The sequence below is a fragment of the Rhinatrema bivittatum genome, unplaced genomic scaffold (assembly GCF_901001135.1).
Source record: "Rhinatrema bivittatum unplaced genomic scaffold, aRhiBiv1.1, whole genome shotgun sequence".
In the NCBI taxonomy this organism is placed as follows: Eukaryota; Metazoa; Chordata; class Amphibia; order Gymnophiona; family Rhinatrematidae; genus Rhinatrema; species Rhinatrema bivittatum.
In genome coordinates, this window is record NW_021820313.1 from 480481 (window position 1) to 498799 (window position 18319).

Sequence of the window (18319 nt, forward strand, 5' to 3'; positions counted from 1 at the left end):
GCAATCACAGCCAACCTCACACGCTCCCATGCACACTCATCCTGGTGCGCAATCACAGCCAACTCACACGCTCCCATGCACACTCATCCTGGTGCGCAATCACAGCCAACTCACACGCTCCCATGCACACTCATCCTGGTGCGCAATCACAGCCAACCTCACACGCTCCCATGCACACTCATCCTGGTGCGCAATCACAGCCAACTCACACACTCCCATGCACACTCATCCTGGTGCGCAATCACAGCCAACCTCACATGCTCCCATGCACACTCATCTTGGTGCACAATCACAGCCAACCTCACGCGCTCCTGCGCACGCTCATCCTGGTGCACAATCGCAACCAATCTCCCACACTCCTGCACACACTCTCCCACACATTGCTCACTCTCATGCACACTCACACAGTCCTGTACACACTCGTCCTCATATACTCACACTCACATTCCGTAATGGAGTAGCAGACTGTACCCTTTTATCTCTTTGGGCTTTTTTTCTTGCCAGCTGGGAATTGCCCCAACCCTGGGATTCCCGCAGGAGCCATAAAGACAGGAATTCGCTACCGGATCGATGAGAAGGTGAAGTACCGTTGCACGGGCGAACTGGACCTGATCGGATCTGAGATGCGCGTGTGCCAAGAATCTGGAGACTGGACGGGCACGGAGCCCAGCTGCCAGTGTAAGTGACGAGGATGGGGATGGAGCCCGGCTGCCAGCCTAAGCGTCAGGGAAGGGGATGGAGCCCGGCTGCCAGTGTAAGTGACGAGGATGGGGATGGAGCCCGGCTGCCAGCCTAAGCGTCAGGGAAGGGGATGGAGCCCGGCTGCCAGTGTAAGTGACGAGGATGGGGATGGAGCCCGGCTGCCAGTGTAAGTGACAAGGATGGGGATGGAGCCCGGCTGCCAGCCTAAGCGTCAGGGATGGGGGTGCGTGGAGCCCGGCTGCCAGCCTAAGCGTCAGGGATGGGGATGGAGCCCGGCTGCCAGCCTAAGCGTCAGGGATGGGTGTGTGGAGCCCGGCTGTGTTCATCTGCCGGATGGGTTGCATTCTCCGCTTCCCCCCCCCCGTATAACTCCTGACGGTCGAATTTCTCTTTCCTGCCTGCAGATTCCTTTTCCTACGACTTTCCCGCCGAAGTCAGGGACCAGTTTGATGCTTCCATCGCAAACATTTTGGATGTGACGCAACCCTACCAGCCGAAAACGGGTAACGCCGGGGGGGGGGGGGGTGAGTAAGAGGGGGGGAGGGGGGCAGAAACAGGCGTAGCGCACTGTGCTCCTGTAACATAGTGGGGGGCAGGTGGGCGGGCGTAAGAGACCCTCTCTCTTCTTTCACCGCGGGCGAGACTGCAACCCACGTTCCGCACTCAGTCCTTGTTTCCCCCCCCAGAATCCCTCGCCCGACGGTTGAAAATCCAGAAGAATGGCATCCTCCACATCTACATCTTGCTGGACGCTTCCAAGAGCGTGGGAGATAAAAACTTTGCCTTATTCAAGAAAAGCGTCGAAGCCTTTATCAAAGGGGTAAGTCCTGCCTCTAACCCCCCCCCTCCCCCCCCCCCCGGGACGAGGGCGGCAGTGCCTTCGCCTGTGAGCTTCGCACCAAGCGCTCTCTCTCCCAGTCGGTCATAGCACAACACGAAAACCTGGGGCCCCGGAGGGAAACGATGGGATTTTCAACCGAACCTAGCTAGCCGGCGGGGTGGAAACTAAGGGGGGGGGGGGGGTGCCCAGGCTCGCTCGGCTGGCTAGCGCTAATTGTCGGCTAATTCATCCCCGTGCGCGGGTTTAAACTGGCCGACTGTAAGACAGCCGGCTAGGTTTCTGCTCAGCGGCTTTCTGGGTACGGGGCCCCCCTCCCCCCCCTTACTGACCCTCTCGTGCTGGGAGCGAGATCGGAGCAGGGAAGCTGCAGGTGTCAGGGCTCTGTGCTTCCGGCACCAGGATATCATACGGGGAGTATCGGTGGGTAGGAGTGGGATTGAAACCTGGGCCTGCTAGGCTGCCTCACGGGGAGAGTTGGTGGCAGTAGTGGGATTCGAACTGAAAGCAAGTGATGGTGAATTAAGGAGAACGTACACCACCACCACCACTACTAACACCGGCCAACAGGGAGGTAACATGCTTAAAAGAACAATGTTAAATATTTTTTTTACTTACTTATTCACACTTGTATTCTCCAATTTCTTTCAAAGTTCAACACTGATTACCAAAAAAATGTACAAATCATAATACAATAAAATGCATACCATACGAATAGAAATAAATATTACACATTACTTAAATAATTATCCAAATTTCTGACCTAAATTCTTTGAAAAGTCAGTAAAATTCCAAATATTGGGATAAACCTGTACAAAAAAAAAAAAGAATGCTTACAGTTTTTTTCCTGAAGCGTAAATAATATTTTTCTTCTTGGAGTTCTTGGGTGATTTATTCCACGCTGTAGGCCCAGCAACTGGGGGGATTCTGGTCCCCTGCAACCTATAACAATGAACGGATGGAATCGTTAGCAAACTTTATGTATTTATGTATTTATTTTTTTAATTATAGATGAACACGGGTAGACCCCGTAGCGTGGTCAGCAAAAAAAAGGCTAAACAATTATTACCCGCTGAATTAATTACTCGGTGTTAGCATCTTAAATTGCGATCTGAGGATGCAGGGTAAACTGAGCAGGTCCCTCATTTTCAGTGGGATCCCAATCATTCCCCTGAGCTCCCGTCACGACTCTTAACCGCAGCATTCTGGTCGAGCAGCAAAGTGCGCGACAGTTTCTCAGCGAAAGAGCAAGATACCTCCCACATTACAATATTCCAGTTTGCTTAACACAGGCATAAATAGAAAAATGAAATATAAAATATACACAAATAACTTAAAGCTAAGAAAACCAAAACAGAACAAAAACAAATGAAACAAAACAAAACAAAAAAAAACCCCCACCACCATTTGCTTTTCTGATCCTGGGGGGTGTCCTGTCTCTTTGGTTTTTGGTCGACAGTGGAATTGGAGCCTGCAGACAGTAACGCCGCTCGTTTTTCGGTGACCTTGAGAAAGGAAGGTTAAGGGTGTCCGACTGTCAGAGCGATGTCTTGCTTAATCAGCCCTAAAGAAAAAAGAATAAATAAAGAGGCAACAGCTGGGTCTCTAGGGCCGGGAGGGACCCATCAAGTGGGTTTTGCCGCCAAAGATCTGTCATGATCTACAGGCGAACGCGAGCTAAAGAAAAGTTAGAGCCGAAAAGATTTGATAAACCTCTGCAGACATAATTTGGTATTAAATGCATGAAAGAGGATTGTACGGACCAAGGACAGACCTTTTGGCTGAGCACAGAGAGTGGCTTCAAACTACTTTCTAGCTTTTGAGAGGCGATCGCTTTGTAAGAGGAAAACCTTCCAGGAATATCTCCTCTTTCTCTGGCTCTGTCTCCCCTTCAGCTGTCCAGGTTTGAAATCACCGTGAACTTCGGGATCGTGACCTACGCCACAGAACCCAAGACCATCCTTCGCGTGCATGACGACAACTCTTCTGACTTCGTAGCTGTCCTGGAGACGCTGAAAAAGAAAACGTTATATACGGGTCAGTAAGCAGCTCGCCCTAATGCCCCGGGACTGCGGCCCTCATGGGTCCCACACGCTCTGCCCCCCCCTCCCGAGCTGAGCCTTCCCCCCATAACACAGCCTCACGGAGCCCATGTGCACCGCCTCACGGAGTACTAAAGCCTCACGGGGCCCCTCGCTCCGAGCCGAGTCCTTCCCCAGTACCGTAACCCACCTGGATCCCACACTCGCTGCCCCCCGAGCTGAGTCCTCCACAATGCTGCAGACTCACGGGGCCCCCACGCTCAGTGCTTCCCAGCCGAGTCCTTCCCCAGTACCGTAATCCACCTGGATCCCACACTCGCTGCCCCCACCGAGCTGAGTCCTCCACAATGCTGCAGACTCACAGGGCCCCCACGCTCAGTGCTTCCCAGCCAAGTCCTTCCCCAGTACCATAACCCACCTGGATCCCACACTCGCTGCCCCCCCCCCCCCGAGCTGAGTCCTCCACAATGCTGCAGACTCACGGGGCCCCCACGCTCAGTGCTTCCCAGCCGAGTCCTTCCCCAGTACCGTAACCCACCTGGATCCCACACTCGCTGCCCCCACCGAGCTGAGTCCTCCACAATGCTGCAGACTCACGGGGCCCCCACGCTCAGTGCTTCCCAGCCGAGTCCTTCCCCAGTACCATAACCCACCTGGATCCCACACTCGTTGCCCCCCCGAGCTGAGTCCTCCACAATGCTGCAGACTCACGGGGCCCCCACGCTCAGTGCTTCCCAGCCAAGTCCTTCCCCAGTACCATAACCCACCTGGATCCCACACTCGTTGCCCCCCCGAGCTGAGTCCTCCACAATGCTGCAGACTCACGGGGCCCCCACGCTCAGTGCTTCCCAGCCAAGTCCTTCCCCAGTACCATAACCCACCTGGATCCCACACTCGTTGCCCCCCCGAGCTGAGTCCTCCACAATGCTGCAGACTCACGGGGCCCCCACGCTCAGTGCTTCCCAGCCGAGTCCTTCCCCAGTACCATAACCCACCTGGATCCCACACTCGCTGCCCCCCGAGCTGAGTCCTCCACAATGCTGCAGACTCACGGGGCCCCCACGCTCAGTGCTTCCCAGCCAAGTCCTTCCCCAGTACCATAACCCACCTGGATCCCACACTCGTTGCCCCCCCGAGCTGAGTCCTCCACAATGCTGCAGACTCACGGGGCCCCCACGCTCAGTGCTTCCCAGCCGAGTCCTTCCCCAGTACCGTAACCTCCTGGATCCCACACTCGTTGCCCCCCCGAGCTGAGTCCTCCACAATGCTGCAGACTCACGGGGCCCCCACGCTCAGTGCTTCCCAGCCGAGTCCTTCCCCAGTACCGTAACCCACCTGGATCCCACACTCGCTGCCCCCCGAGATGAGTCCTCCACAATGCTGCAGACTCACGGGGCCCCCACGCTCAGTGCCTCCCAGCCGAGTCCTTCCCCAGTACCATAACCCACCTGGATCCCACACTCGTTGCCCCCCCGAGCTGAGTCCTCCACAATGCTGCAGACTCACGGGGCCCCCACGCTCAGTGCTTCCCAGCCGAGTCCTTCCCCAGTACCATAACCCACCTGGATCCCACACTCGCTGCCCCCCGAGCTGAGTCCTCCACAATGCTGCAGACTCACGGGGCCCCCCACGCTCAGTGCCTCCCAGCCGAGTCCTTCCCCAGTACCGTAACCCACCTGGATCCCACACTCGTTGCCCCCCCGAGCTGAGTCCTCCACAATGCTGCAGACTCACGGGGCCCCCACGCTCAGTGCTTCCCAGCCGAGTCCTTCCCCAGTACCGTAACCCACCTGGATCCCACACTCGCTGCCCCCCCCCCGAGCTGAGTCCTCCACAATGCTGCAGACTCACGGGGCCCCCACGCTGAGTGCTTCCCAGCCGAGTCCTTCCCCAGTACCGTAACCCACCTGGATCCCACACTCGTTGCCCCCCCGAGCTGAGTCCTCCACAATGCTGCAGACTCACGGGGCCCCCACGCTCAGTGCCTCCCAGCCGAGTCCTTCCCCAGTACCGTAACCCACCTGGATCCCACACTCGTTGCCCCCCCGAGCTGAGTCCTCCACAATGCTGCAGACTCACGGGGCCCCCACGCTCAGTGCCTCCCAGCCGAGTCCTTCCCCAGTACCATAACCCACCTGGATCCCACACTCGTTGCCCCCCCGAGCTGAGTCCTCCACAATGCTGCAGACTCACGGGGCCCCCACGCTCAGTGCTTCCCAGCCAAGTCCTTCCCCAGTACCATAACCCACCTGGATCCCACACTCGTTGCCCCCCCGAGCTGAGTCCTCCACAATGCTGCAGACTCACGGGGCCCCCACGCTCAGTGCTTCCCAGCCAAGTCCTTCCCCAGTACCATAACCCACCTGGATCCCACACTCGTTGCCCCCCCGAGCTGAGTCCTCCACAATGCTGCAGACTCACGGGGCCCCCACGCTCAGTGCCTCCCAGCCGAGTCCTTCCCCAGTACCATAACCCACCTGGATCCCACACTCACTGCCCCCCAGAGCTGAGTCCTCCACAATGCTGCAGACTCACGGGGCCCCCACGCTCAGTGCCTCCCAGCCGAGTCCTTCCCCAGTACCGTAACCCACCTGGATCCCACACTCACTGCCCCCCAGAGCTGAGTCCTCCACAATGCTGCAGACTCACGGGGCCCCCACGCTCAGTGCTTCCCAGCCGAGTCCTTCCCCAGTACCGTAACCCACCTGGATCCCACACTCGCTGCCCCCCCCCCCGAGCTGAGTCCTCCACAATGCTGCAGACTCACGGGGCCCCCACGCTGAGTGCTTCCCAGCCGAGTCCTTCCCCAGTACCGTAACCCACCTGGATCCCACACTCGTTGCCCCCCCGCCGAGCTGAGTCCTCCACAATGCTACAGACTCACCGCCTGCCAGCCGAGTCCTTTCCCGGGACGACAGCCTCGTGGCTCCCCCCCCCCCCCCCCCAGCTTCCAGCATGGGCTCCCGCGAGCCCTGCTAAGCGTAATTCCGTGTTCCCGCCCGCAGGCCACCGTGACAAGTCGGGAACTAACATTCGGGCAGCGCTGGAGGCGGCCTACCACATGATGTCCTTCGTGAGAGCGTCATACCGCCTGCAGAAACGCGAGGAGACCTGGCTTACCATCCGCCACGCCATCCTCTTACTGACCGACGGTGGGTATTATTCTCTCTTCCTTTCACGCGCCGGGAGCGTTTTTATTTGCGAGCTGCCAAGAGCCGTGGTCAGGCGCTCATTATCAGTCCTGGAATTAGATAAGACTAGAGACAAAAGCTTTACTTAAGTGGGGCTGGGTGGCTCTGATAGGGGGGGGGGGGGATTGCCCGGGTGCCTGGAAGAACAGGGGGGCAGGCAAGGAGTAGGAAGGTGGTGGGATTAAGGGCAATGTCAGGCCGCAGGTGACGCAACCTTTCCCTCGTTTCGCCACTCCAGGAAAATCCAACATGGGTGGAAGCCCCAAGCAAGCAATTATCAAAATTAACAGTTTTTTGGAAATTGATGAGAAGAGAAAGGACTTCCTGGGTAAGAATTATCCCATTAAGAATGAATCTTGATTAGTGGGCATGGCAAGGGGAAGGGGGAGTTTCATCCTTAATATAAAGTGATAAGGTGTGACTCGTGTATGAGGGACAGTGAGGGGAGGGGGAGTTTTATCCTTAATATAAAGTGATAAGGTGTGACTCGTGTATGAGGGACAGTGAGGGGAGGGGGAGTTTTATCCTTAATATAAAGTAATAGGGTGTGACTCGTGTATGTGGGACAGTGAGGGGAAGGGGAGTTTTATCCTTAATATAAAGTGATAGGGTGTGACTCGTGTATGTGGGACAGTGAGGGGAGGGGGGGGTTATCCTTAATATAAAGTGATAGGGTGTGACTCGTGTATGTGGGACAGTGAGGGGAGGGGATGCTTTATCCTTAATATAAAGTGATAGGGTGTGACTCGTGTATGAGGGACAGTGAGGGGAGGGGGAGTTTTATGCTTAATATAAAGTGATAGGGTGTAACCTGTGTATGAGGGACAGTGAGGGGAGGGGGATTTTATCCTTAATATAAAATGATAGCTTTTAACTCATGCACCCTCTCTCAGATATCTATGCCTTTGGCATTGGGAATCTTGTTGTGGATAGGGAGGAGCTTAATGATATCGCATCGAAGAAACCTGGTGAGAATCACGTCTTCGTGATGGAAGACCCCAACAGCCTGAAGGAAGCATTTGAAGAAATGTTGGGTGCGTGTCTATCCTGCTCTCCTCGCTTCCTCAGGCTGGAATTGGGGGGGGGGGGGGGGGGTGCGCGTGTGTGTGTAGCGATAGAGGAGGCCTGCCCTGCGCTCAGGTCGGTATCCGCGCGCGTGCAGCGTCGGAGAAAAGCTGCCCTCCTTAGGGCCAGAATTCAGGCCTTACTCATGGCCTGCGTCTAGGGTAGCTAAGGCTCAGGGGGAGGGGACAGCAAAGTTCCTGTGCCCGCCGTTATTTACACTTTCGGATAGTAGAAGGACCAGGGGGCACTCCATGAAGTTAGCATGTGGCACATTTAAGGCTAATCAGAGAAAGTTCTTTTTTACTCAACGCACAATAAAGCTCTGGAATTTGTTGCCAGAGGATGTGGTTAGTGCAGTTAGTGTAGCTGGGTTCAAAAAAAGGATTGGATAAGTTCTTGGAGAAGTCCATTACCTGCTATTAATCAGGTTTACTTAGGGAATAGCCACTGCCATTAATTGCATCAGTAGCATGGGATCTTCTTAGTGTTTGGGTACTTGCCAGGTTCTTATGGCCTGGATTGGTCACTGTTGGAAACAGGATGCTGGGCTTGATGGACCCTTGGTCTGACCCAGTATGGCATGTTCTTATGTTCTTATGTCCTACGCACCCGGACCTCAGGGCCTCCGCTGCAATGACGCACCCCCCCGCCTGCAGCCAGCTTGTCAGGAGGTGGTGAGCCCTGCCTTCGTACATCCCACTGCGGTCTCGGTGGATATCTTGCTGGAGTGGAGCCCCTGAGCTCCCCGGGAGGGGACGGGAAGGGTTCTGAGGTCCCTGGGATGAATGGCCCCACCAGTACCGGCAGCGGTGCAAGGAGACCTATAACCTTTTCCCAAGCTGGAATCGGTGCACGCGAAGTGTTAATTAAGATGCCTGCCTGCCTGCCAGAGATTTCTTCATATTTATTTCAATCTCCTTACCCTGCGCAGAATTTCCAGATTTTGGAGATATGTGTGGTTTGGCTAACGAGTCGCCCAAGGCAACGACGCAGGAGAAATTCCCCTGGACGGTGCATATCAAGGTCAGGCTCCAGTCTGCTAGGCTGGTCTTGTCATTTAGGTTTATTGCATTCGAGGGTCGCGGGATGGAAAATAGTCATTGCTCCAGCTTTTATAGGACAGCTGGCCCGGTGCTGAGAGCGGGGGTGCTGCAAAACCTGCAGACCCAGTTTCCATTTTCTCACTCCTACCAACCTCCCTCCCTGTGCGACGTCCTAGTGCTGAGAGCGTGGAACGGCGAGACCTGCATACCCAGAGGCTCCAAATCCCACTGCTGCCACCAACGCTTCCCCGTATGAGTGCTGAGAACCCACGGCTGCATACCCAGGTGCCACACCCATCTGGAACGGACAACCGGCTGGAATTTGACTTGGGTTGTACTAAGGAAGGCTGGCAGCCAGAGGCACCCCCCTAAACACACACACACTAATCATAGCAAAACGGCTGGCTACTTGCTCTCCCTGGCCGCAACCTGTCTGAAAAAGCACAGGGACCAGGAGCCAGCCTACGCTCACACAGTCCCCGCCCGCAGCACGTCTCTCTCCCCCCCCCCCCCTCCCTTTGATCTTCCCGTGCTCGGAAGTTGAACGGTAAGCTCTCTGGGGCAGGCACACTGTAAGCGCCGCATGTCCACAGCGCTGGGTTTGCCAGCGCAGCTGTATAAAGTACAGGCGAGGGCCTTCGTAACCCTCCAGCTGATGAGACGCGGCTTCTGCGCCAGCACACGGGAGGGGGAGGGGGGGAGAACGCCTGCCACCTGTGCGTAAGGTCGCCTCGAAGCCGTAGGGATGGAGGGCGAGAGAGAGAAAGTTACGAGAAAATAAATCCATGCCTTTTTCTGCTTCTCCAGGCCCCCTACGGCTCAGACTCCTGCCTGGGGTCTTTGATCGCTAGTAAGTGGGTCTTGACGGCAGCTCACTGCTTTCCTCCGTCCGTGGACTGGAAACTCTTTTCCACTGCAATCAAGAGTGAGCCAGGTAAAGACCGAAGGGAGGGGGGGGGGGGGATCTCTCTCCCTCTTCAGCTGCTGTCGGGGTCCCAGCTCTGCAGAACAGACGTAGCTAATGCCCCCAGTGGCATTAGCTACGTCCGCGATTTTAAGAATGATTTTTCCTGGCGTGTTAACATAAATAAATAAATAAATATCCCTGCAGGGAACGAGCCCCACAGCACATGGGCCGGTGGGGGAGGGGGGGCTATTTCCTCCGGTCTGACGGGGTGGGTTTTTCTCTTCCACGCAGAGCGGACTTACAGCATCCGGAATCTGCACGTGCACGAGGGCTACGACTCCCGAAAGAAGCAGAGCGAGCACATCAGCGAGTTCTACGAATATGACATCGCCTTGCTGGAAGTCGAGGAGCTTAGGCTGTCCAAGGCAGCTAGGTAAGGAGAGGCAGGAGCCGGGACGGGCTCTGCCTGGGAACGAGAACAGCCGGAAAGTCAACGGGGGGGGGGGGGGGGGGGGGGGGAAATAAACCCTTTGCTACGGTTCCACGATGTGAGGTTCCACATTAGGAGCTACCACCCAGGAAAGAGATCTAGGTGTCATAGTGGATAACACATTGAAATCGTCGGCTCAGTGTGCTGCGGCAGTCAAAAAAGCAAACAATGTTGGGAATTATTAGAAAGGGAATGGTGAATAAAACGGAAAATGTCATAATGCCTCTGTATCGCTCCATGGTGAGACCTCACCTTGCATACTGTGTACAATTCTGGTCGCCGCATCTCAAAAAAGATATAATTGCGATGGAGAAGGTACAGAGAAGGGCTACCAAAATGATAAGGGGAATGGAACAACTCCCCTATGAGGAAAGACTAAAGAGGTTAGGACTTTTCAGCTTGGAGAAGAGACGGCTGAGGGGGGATATGATAGAGGTGTTTAAGATCATGAGAGGTCTAGAATGGGTAGATGTGAATCGGTTATTTCAGATAATAGGACTAGGGGGCACTCCATGAAGTTGACGAGTAGCACATTTTAAGCAAATTGTAGAAAATTATTTTTCACTCAGCGCACAATAAAGCTCTGGAATTTGTTGCCAGAGGATGTGGTTAGTGCAGTTAGTGTAGCTGGGTTCCTGGAGGAGAAGTCCATAAGCTCCGATTAATCAATAGGGAACAGCCACTGCTTGTTGCTGGCAGTAGTAGCTGGGGATCTATTTAATGTTTGGGTACTTGCCAGGTTCTTATGGTCTGGATTGGCCACTGTTGGAAAGAGGATGCTGGGCTTGTTGGTCCTTTAGTCTGATCCGGTATAGCATGTCCCATGTTCTTATCAGGAGTCCAAGGATGTAGGATCATAGAAAGACAGGGCCGGAAAGGACCTCAGGAGATTTATTTTATTTATTTAGCATTTTTCTATACCGACCTTCATGGTTAAATACCATATCAGATGGGTTCACATCGAACGGGGATATCTAGAAATCAAGGATAGGGTTGGAAAGAGCCAGAGGAGGTGGTCTAGAATCAGAGAAAGACGGGGCTGGGGAGGACCTCAGGAGATCGTCTAGAATCAAGGATAGGGTTGGAAAGAGCCAGAGGAGATGGTCTAGAATCAGAGAAAGATGGGGCTGGGGAGGACCTCAGGAGATCGTCTAGAATCAAGGATAGGGTTGGAAAGAGCCAGAGGAGGTGGTCTAGAATCAGAGAAAGATGGGGCTGGGGAGGACCTCAGGAGATCGTCTAGAATCAAGGATAGGGTTGGAAAGAGCCAGAGGAGGTGGTCTAGAATCAGAGAAAGATGGGGCTGGGGAGGACCTCAGGAGATCGTCTAGAATCAAGGATAGGGTTGGAAAGAGCCAGAGGAGGTGGTCTAGAATCAGAGAAAGACGGGGCTGGGGAGGACCTCAGGAGATCGTCTAGAATCAAGGATAGGGTTGGAAAGAGCCAGAGGAGATGGTCTAGAATCAGAGAAAGACGGGGCTGGGGAGGACCTCAGCAGATCGTCTAGAATCAAGGATAGGGTTGGAAAGAGCCAGAGGAGGTGGTCTAGAATCAGAGAAAGATGGGGCTGGGGAGGACCTCAGGAGATCGTCTAGAATCAAGGATAGGGTTGGAAAGAGCCAGAGGAGATGGTCTAGAATCAGAGAAAGATGGGGCATCTAAGAGTCAGTCAAAGATGGGGCTGGAACGGACCCTTAGGGAATCGTCTAGGGTCAAAGAAAGATGAAGCTGGATGGGACCTCAGGGGGGTCATTTAGTGTCAGAGTAAGATAAGGTTGGGAGGGGTCATCTAAAAATCAGAGAAAGAGGGGAGCCGTGAGGAGCAGAGATGGGAGAATCGCCTCTTGTGCCCTACATGTGATGCCACGGGTAAACACCACCTCTGGAGAGCCACGTGGGAGCCCCCAATCACTGCAAACCTCTTCATTGTAATGTTTCAGGCCTATCTGTCTGCCCTGCACAGAAGGTACGACTCGGGCTTTGAAGAAGCCACCTCAGACGACTTGCGATGAGCAAGGTGGGCATTGGGAAGAGGTGGGGGGGGGGGAGGGAGGGGCAGGATAGAGGGGGACGGGAAGAAGGACGCGTTTCGTCCCCTCCTCCATCATGGCCCCTTCTCCTCGTCTCCTCAGAGAGATCCCTGCTCTCCGTTAGTGAGGTGCCGGCCCATTTCCACGCCGCTACCGGCAGAAAATTGAACGTCAACATCAAGGCCAAGGAGCAGGTGAGCGAATGCCGTGGGGTTCCTGCCGCCCCTCTTGGGCATGGCGTTTCCTGCGAAGAAAGCGACCCGTGGGGTGCTAAGCTCTAGGGGGTAAGGGGCGTGTGTGTGCTCTCTGCCCGTCTCGGAGGTGAGGCATTCTGCAAGGCTTGCTGGCCGTTCTGCGATTCCCAGCAGGAAAGCGTTAATGTAGTCCTGAAATCACACGTGCCTTCTCTCCCTCTCTCTCTCTCCTTCCCTGTCTCTCTTCTTTTCACAGAAGGACACCTGTAATAATGAGATCACGCACTGGCCCGATTTCATAAACGTGACGGATGTCCCCGGGTACACGGCCCAGTTCCTCTGCACGGAAATGCAGGGCGGCGACGTCGCGGCCTGCAAAGGTACCATCTGGGGATTCCGTGCCTCTTCCCCCTCCCCCCCCCCCCGTGGAGAAGGCTCATGTACGCGCAAAGCCTGCCCCCAGCATTAGAAACGCGCCCACTACACTCCTGCTTGCTGATTGGTCAGGCGAGCCCTTCTTCTCATATTGCTCGTGGCGCTCGCCAGCGGCAAGGCAGTTTTTACAGTACCCAATGACATCACGATTGCAGCTGGGTGTGGCTCTGAGGTTGTCACAGTGTCCAGTGACATCACAATGATGTCAGGTTTTGATGGACATCACAGTGCAGCCGTGTCAGATTCTGAGGCTATAATAATATCCGATGACATCACAATGCAGCCGTGTCCGATTCTGAGGCTACAATAATATCCGATGACATCACAATGCAGCCGTGTCAGATTCTGAGGCTACAATAATATCCGATGACATCACAATGCAGCCGTGTCAGATTCTGAGGCTACAATAATATCCGATGACATCACAGTGCAGCCGTGTCAGATTCTGAGGCTATAATAATATCCGATGACATCACAGTGCAGCCGTGTCAGATTCTGAGGCTACAATAATATCCGATGACATCACAGTGCAGCCGTGTCAGATTCTGAGGCTACAATAATATCCGATGACATCACAATGCAGCCGTGTCCGATTCTGAGGCTACAATAATATCCGATGACATCATAATGCAAACTCAATAAGAGTTAGTGAAGTCAAGCACTGACCATAAAATAAAGCTAAAACTCCATAATATGATCCAAATGGAGTGCTCTACAGTCAATTGTTGTTGGTTTGTTCATTTTCATATACCTTAGGGTTTGTTTGTTTGTTTTTTTTATTAAAAGAGGCTTCTTTCAAGGTAAGTTAATTTTGGTCCTAAAAATCTGATTGGAAAACAAGAGCACTTGAAATTGGCTTTTTGAAAATGTAGGAGGTTTTTCTGATTGACGGCATGATCTCAATTTCGGCATTTGAGCAGCACTGTGAAGGTTTTTCGAGCCTTTTTCTCCTAACTTTTATATGAAAATAAAAATTAAAACAAAAAACCCCCCGATTGACTACAGAGTGCTCCACAGAGTCTGGTCACATTGTGCAGTTTTAGTTGGATTTTGTGGTAAACTCTTACAGGTAAATTTTACAAGGAGCGCAAGTGCACCCATAAATGTGCATATTGGGCACGCGAGTACTGTGCATGCAAGTACACGTGTGACATTTAAAATACACCTACCACGCATATGTGTACTCACCATGAGAGAGAGAGCGAATCTGACACTCTATGTATCTCCCACTGTAAGAGGGGCACTTTCAACTCAGGGAGGGGGCAGTGCTATAAGGGTCCACAGACCCTTGTGCCCTAGGCAGACCAATTAATCACTGCCCCCCCCCAAAAAAAAAAAAAAAAGGCACCCTGAATTGAAAGTGCCCTGCTTACAGTGGGAGATTTATAGAGTGTCAGATTGTCTCTCTAACAGAGGCTGTCTCTCTCTCTCCCTTCCTCATCCCCCCTTCCCCCAGTGTTCAGGATCCCTCTGGCCAATGAGGGCGTATCAAGGCCCAATGACATCACAATGTCACTGCGCCGAGCTCTGAGGGCATAACAGTGCCCAATGACATCACAATGTATCTGCGCCGAGCTCTGAGGGTGTAACAACGCTCTAATGAAATCTCAGTAGTACCACACATGCTACTTTAGACTTTTGACTCACTTATCTTTATCTTCTCCAGGTGAATCTGGAGGTTCACTTTATGTCAACAAAAACAATCGGTACATCCAGGTGGGTATCTGTGAGAGAGAGAGAGAGAGAGAGGATAAGTCTATGTTTGTCCAAAACGCAGTTCAGTGTGTATTAATTCCACCCATGCATCTGATGGGAGATGGGGGTCTGTTGGTGGTGAGTACTCCAGATCAAAGGCATCTCTCTTATCAAAATAAGAGTGCAGTAGCTGAGAATCATCAAGACTTTCAGCATAATGCCAAGAGAACAAGGAGACTCCGGCAAAATGCAGAGATCTCAGGAGCTGAAAATACCAGCAGAGAGCGCAGGGGCTGGAAATACCAGCAGAGACTCCAGTGAAATGCAGAGAGCGCAGGGGCTGGAAATACCAGCAGAGACTCCAGTGAAATGCAGAGAGCGCAGGGGCTGGAAGTACCAGCAGAGACTCCAGTGAAATGCAGAGAGCGCAGGGGCTGGAAATACCAGCAGAGACTCCAGTGAAATGCAGAGAGCGCAGGGGCTGGAAATACCAGCAGAGACTCCAGTGAAATGCAGAGAGCACAGGGGCTGGAAATACCAGCAGAGACTCCAGTGAAATGCAGAGAGCGCAGGGGCTGGAAGTACCAGCAGAGACTCCAGTGAAATGCAGAGAGCGCAGGGGCTGGAAATACCAGCAGAGACTCCAGTGAAATGCAGAGAGCGCAGGGGCTGGAAGTACCAGCAGAGACTCCAGTGAAATGCAGAGAGCGCAGGGGCTGGAAGTACCAGCAGAGACTCCAGTGAAATGCAGAGAGCGCAGGGGCTGGAAGTACCAGCAGAGACTCCAGTGAAATGCAGAGAGCGCAGGGGCTGGAAGTACCAGCAGAGACTCCAGTGAAATGCAGAGAGCGCAGGGGCTGGAAGTACCAGCAGAGACTCCAGTGAAATGCAGAGAGGGCAGGGGCTGGAAGTACCAGCAGAGACTCCAGTGAAATGCAGAGAGCGCAGGGGCTGGAAGTACCAGCAGAGACTCCAGTGAAATGCAGAGAGCGCAGGGGCTGGAAATACCAGCAGAGACTCCAGTGAAATGCATTAACGCTGAGCACTGGCTTCCTCTGGCTTGCTCTGGGTTTCTAGGGCGAAGCCTTGGTGTTGATCTCTTGTCCCTCTGTTCTGTTCTAGCTGGGGATCGTCAGCTGGGGCGTTTATAACCCTTGCAGGAATAAATTGTTTGACCGCAATGCCGAATCCCCGGAATGGAAACGAGAGCGTCCCAGGACGGGTCAGCGCCCTCGAGATTTCCATCTCAACCTCTTCAAGCCGGAGATCCGGGCCTGGCTGAAGCAGAAACTGGCAGGTGTCGTCAGCTTCCTGGATCAGTGACCGTGTGTGCGCAGAGAGCCACGGAGATGGAGGCCTAGACGCGCACGTATGCATGTACACCGGGGGGAGAGGGGGTGGTACGAGCACGCAGACACACTGGGGCACAGACGCACACGGATGCAGACACGAAACAGGGACACACGGGCATGGCACACATACAGGAGCATAAAGACATACATGCAGGGTTTCAACACAGACATTGCCCCAGCCAGCAGAGACATATAGACTCACGTTTGTGCGCACACATGTACACACACGGCATAGCTACACACATGCATAAATACACAGACACTCCCCCCCGGATTCACATCAGTGGGAAATCTATACTCCAGAGGAACACGCATGCACACGTGTGCGTCTGTAGGCCTATCCAGAAATGCAAGCTTCTGGGGTGGCCCTGGGGTTGCCATCTGGCTTCATGGCACAAGGAGCAGGCTAATTCAGCCCTGGTTGTTTTATCCTAATCGGCTTTCCCTAAGAAAATCCACGCAAGCATGGAAGGAAAAAGCCAGGACTGGATTCACCTGACCTGGAGGCAAGTGGCATGTGAGAGAGGCCTGGGAGAGCCCAGGCTCAGTCACATGGCATTCATTCGTGATTTCACACCCGTTCCCTCAGGGATGCCCATCTGGACACATTTAAGTAAATTTCCCTGTCTTACCGTCTTGTTCTCATAATCTGCTCAATAAAGCTTTTTTTGTTTGTTTGTTTTTTAATCACAGTCTGCTCAAAGCGGCCATGTTTCTCTCTTACATTTCTCCCCCCCCCCCCATCTCTTCCCGTCAGTGGAAGTGAGAGGGGTTGCTTCTGGGATCCCGGGCGCAGGCTTGGATCCCGGGGCCCTGGCACCGCTCTCGTCGCCGCCCGTTCGGGCTCGTGGCGACGAGAGCGGTGTCAACCTGTTCTAGGTGTCATGGAGTCATCCGGTAGCATAAGCACGACAGATTTGTTCAGCTCTCCCCGCCCGCACTGCCTTCCAGAACAAAGATACCTTCCCTTCATCACCACTCGTGATAAAGGAGGGGAGGGTGCGGCCTGCGGCCAGGGATTACTCGCCTACTGGAAATTCAGCTCAGGAATTTCCCAGTTATGCCTGGAATTCTCCGGGCCCGTTTCCAGGTACTTTCCTCGCCCTCCGATACTGCAGAGGCCCCCCCCCCCCCCCCACCCCCCCCAGGGCTGAGGCGTGATGGATACAGACCTACAAAGGCTCCTCACTCAGCAAGGGAAGGGCGGGAGAGCCACAGAGGAACCAAGCATTTATTCCCCATAAATACAAAATGGGGGGGAACCCTTTCGTTCCATCTGGCCCAGAAGGAGCGAGAACGGGAAACCAAGGAAGGCCTCCCGACACTTCAGCCCAGAAGAGCACTAGGGGGTGTTTCTGAGTGAAAAGGGGGCAGCCTTATCAGTTAAGCACGGAGAAAGTCTGGAGCCATCCTACACGGGACTAGGCAGGGATGCCCCTTAAATCGCCCCTTTGCTTTTATCTTCTCATCTAGGGGCCCTTGGTTTGGAAAATCCAACCCTCTGAAGGGATCCTGGGCTTTTGCCAAGGCCACAGGGGTCACGCTGCCAGTAAGCGCCAATAAATATGATTGACATTTCTGACTCCTCAGACCTTAAATATTAATTCAAAAAAAGGAAACAAACACAGTGGCATTATTGGAAGTGACTGGCAAAAGTGGGACAAAATTGAAAAGGGATTTTTTCCCCCTGAAGCTGGATAGATGAAAAGGTCAAATATTAAGGGGGGGTTTACATTTCTAGAAATCTCTGTCCTCGTGAAATATTACTCCCAGGCCCTTGAGCTGAAGACGCACTTTGCTTAGTTGGCATAAAACTTACCCATTTCTCTAATTGGGAGAATTCTGTTAATTAAAATGCCCTCCCCCCCCTTGCTCAAATGGATCAAACACTTCCCATAGTGCTGCTCTGTAAGTATATTCAGAGGACTAACACAAAACCATTTCCAGGTTTTTATGTTTTAAGTCAGTGACTTAGGAGCATTTGTTAATTTTAAATTGTTTCTCCCTCTGCCTAGCTAAGATTTAATTTTTAAATCACAGTTGGGACACGAAAAAGGGGCCTTTGCATCTTTTATTTTCTTAGGTTTGCAGAAGAAATGTTTCACAAAGGGAGGGGAACAAAATACCCTTTTGAAAGACATAAAAATGGGAGGGAAATACAGCTTATAGCTGTGTATCCATGGTAAATGTAAAATTCCATAGGAGGGGATAAGAAAGATTTTGTTTTGTGTCCTGTGGTTTCAAATAACGCTATGAAAGAAAAGTAAGTGATCTTGTTGGCTGGAAGCCGGTGCTATGCCACTGGCCGGACATTAGTGGCATCCTGAGAACATTA

The 18319-nt window shown here is 53.3% G+C and overlaps 1 protein-coding gene across 1 annotated transcript in view; it reads left to right on the top strand.

Moving 5' to 3' along the window:
• Positions 1-18319, top strand: part of CFB (complement factor B) — a 51189-nt gene that overhangs the window by 4742 nt on the left and 28128 nt on the right. The window contains exons 4-19 of the mRNA XM_029585939.1: positions 505-678; positions 1107-1205; positions 1389-1522; positions 3436-3577; positions 6588-6734; positions 7012-7101; positions 7667-7807; positions 8770-8861; positions 9689-9815; positions 10080-10221; positions 12219-12295; positions 12411-12502; positions 12759-12882; positions 14604-14653; positions 15755-15954; positions 17458-17533. Of these exons, the coding sequence (XP_029441799.1) occupies positions 505-678; positions 1107-1205; positions 1389-1522; positions 3436-3577; positions 6588-6734; positions 7012-7101; positions 7667-7807; positions 8770-8861; positions 9689-9815; positions 10080-10221; positions 12219-12295; positions 12411-12502; positions 12759-12882; positions 14604-14653; positions 15755-15954; positions 17458-17533 (1907 nt within the window). The remainder of the gene's footprint in view (positions 1-504; positions 679-1106; positions 1206-1388; positions 1523-3435; positions 3578-6587; positions 6735-7011; positions 7102-7666; positions 7808-8769; positions 8862-9688; positions 9816-10079; positions 10222-12218; positions 12296-12410; positions 12503-12758; positions 12883-14603; positions 14654-15754; positions 15955-17457; positions 17534-18319) is intronic.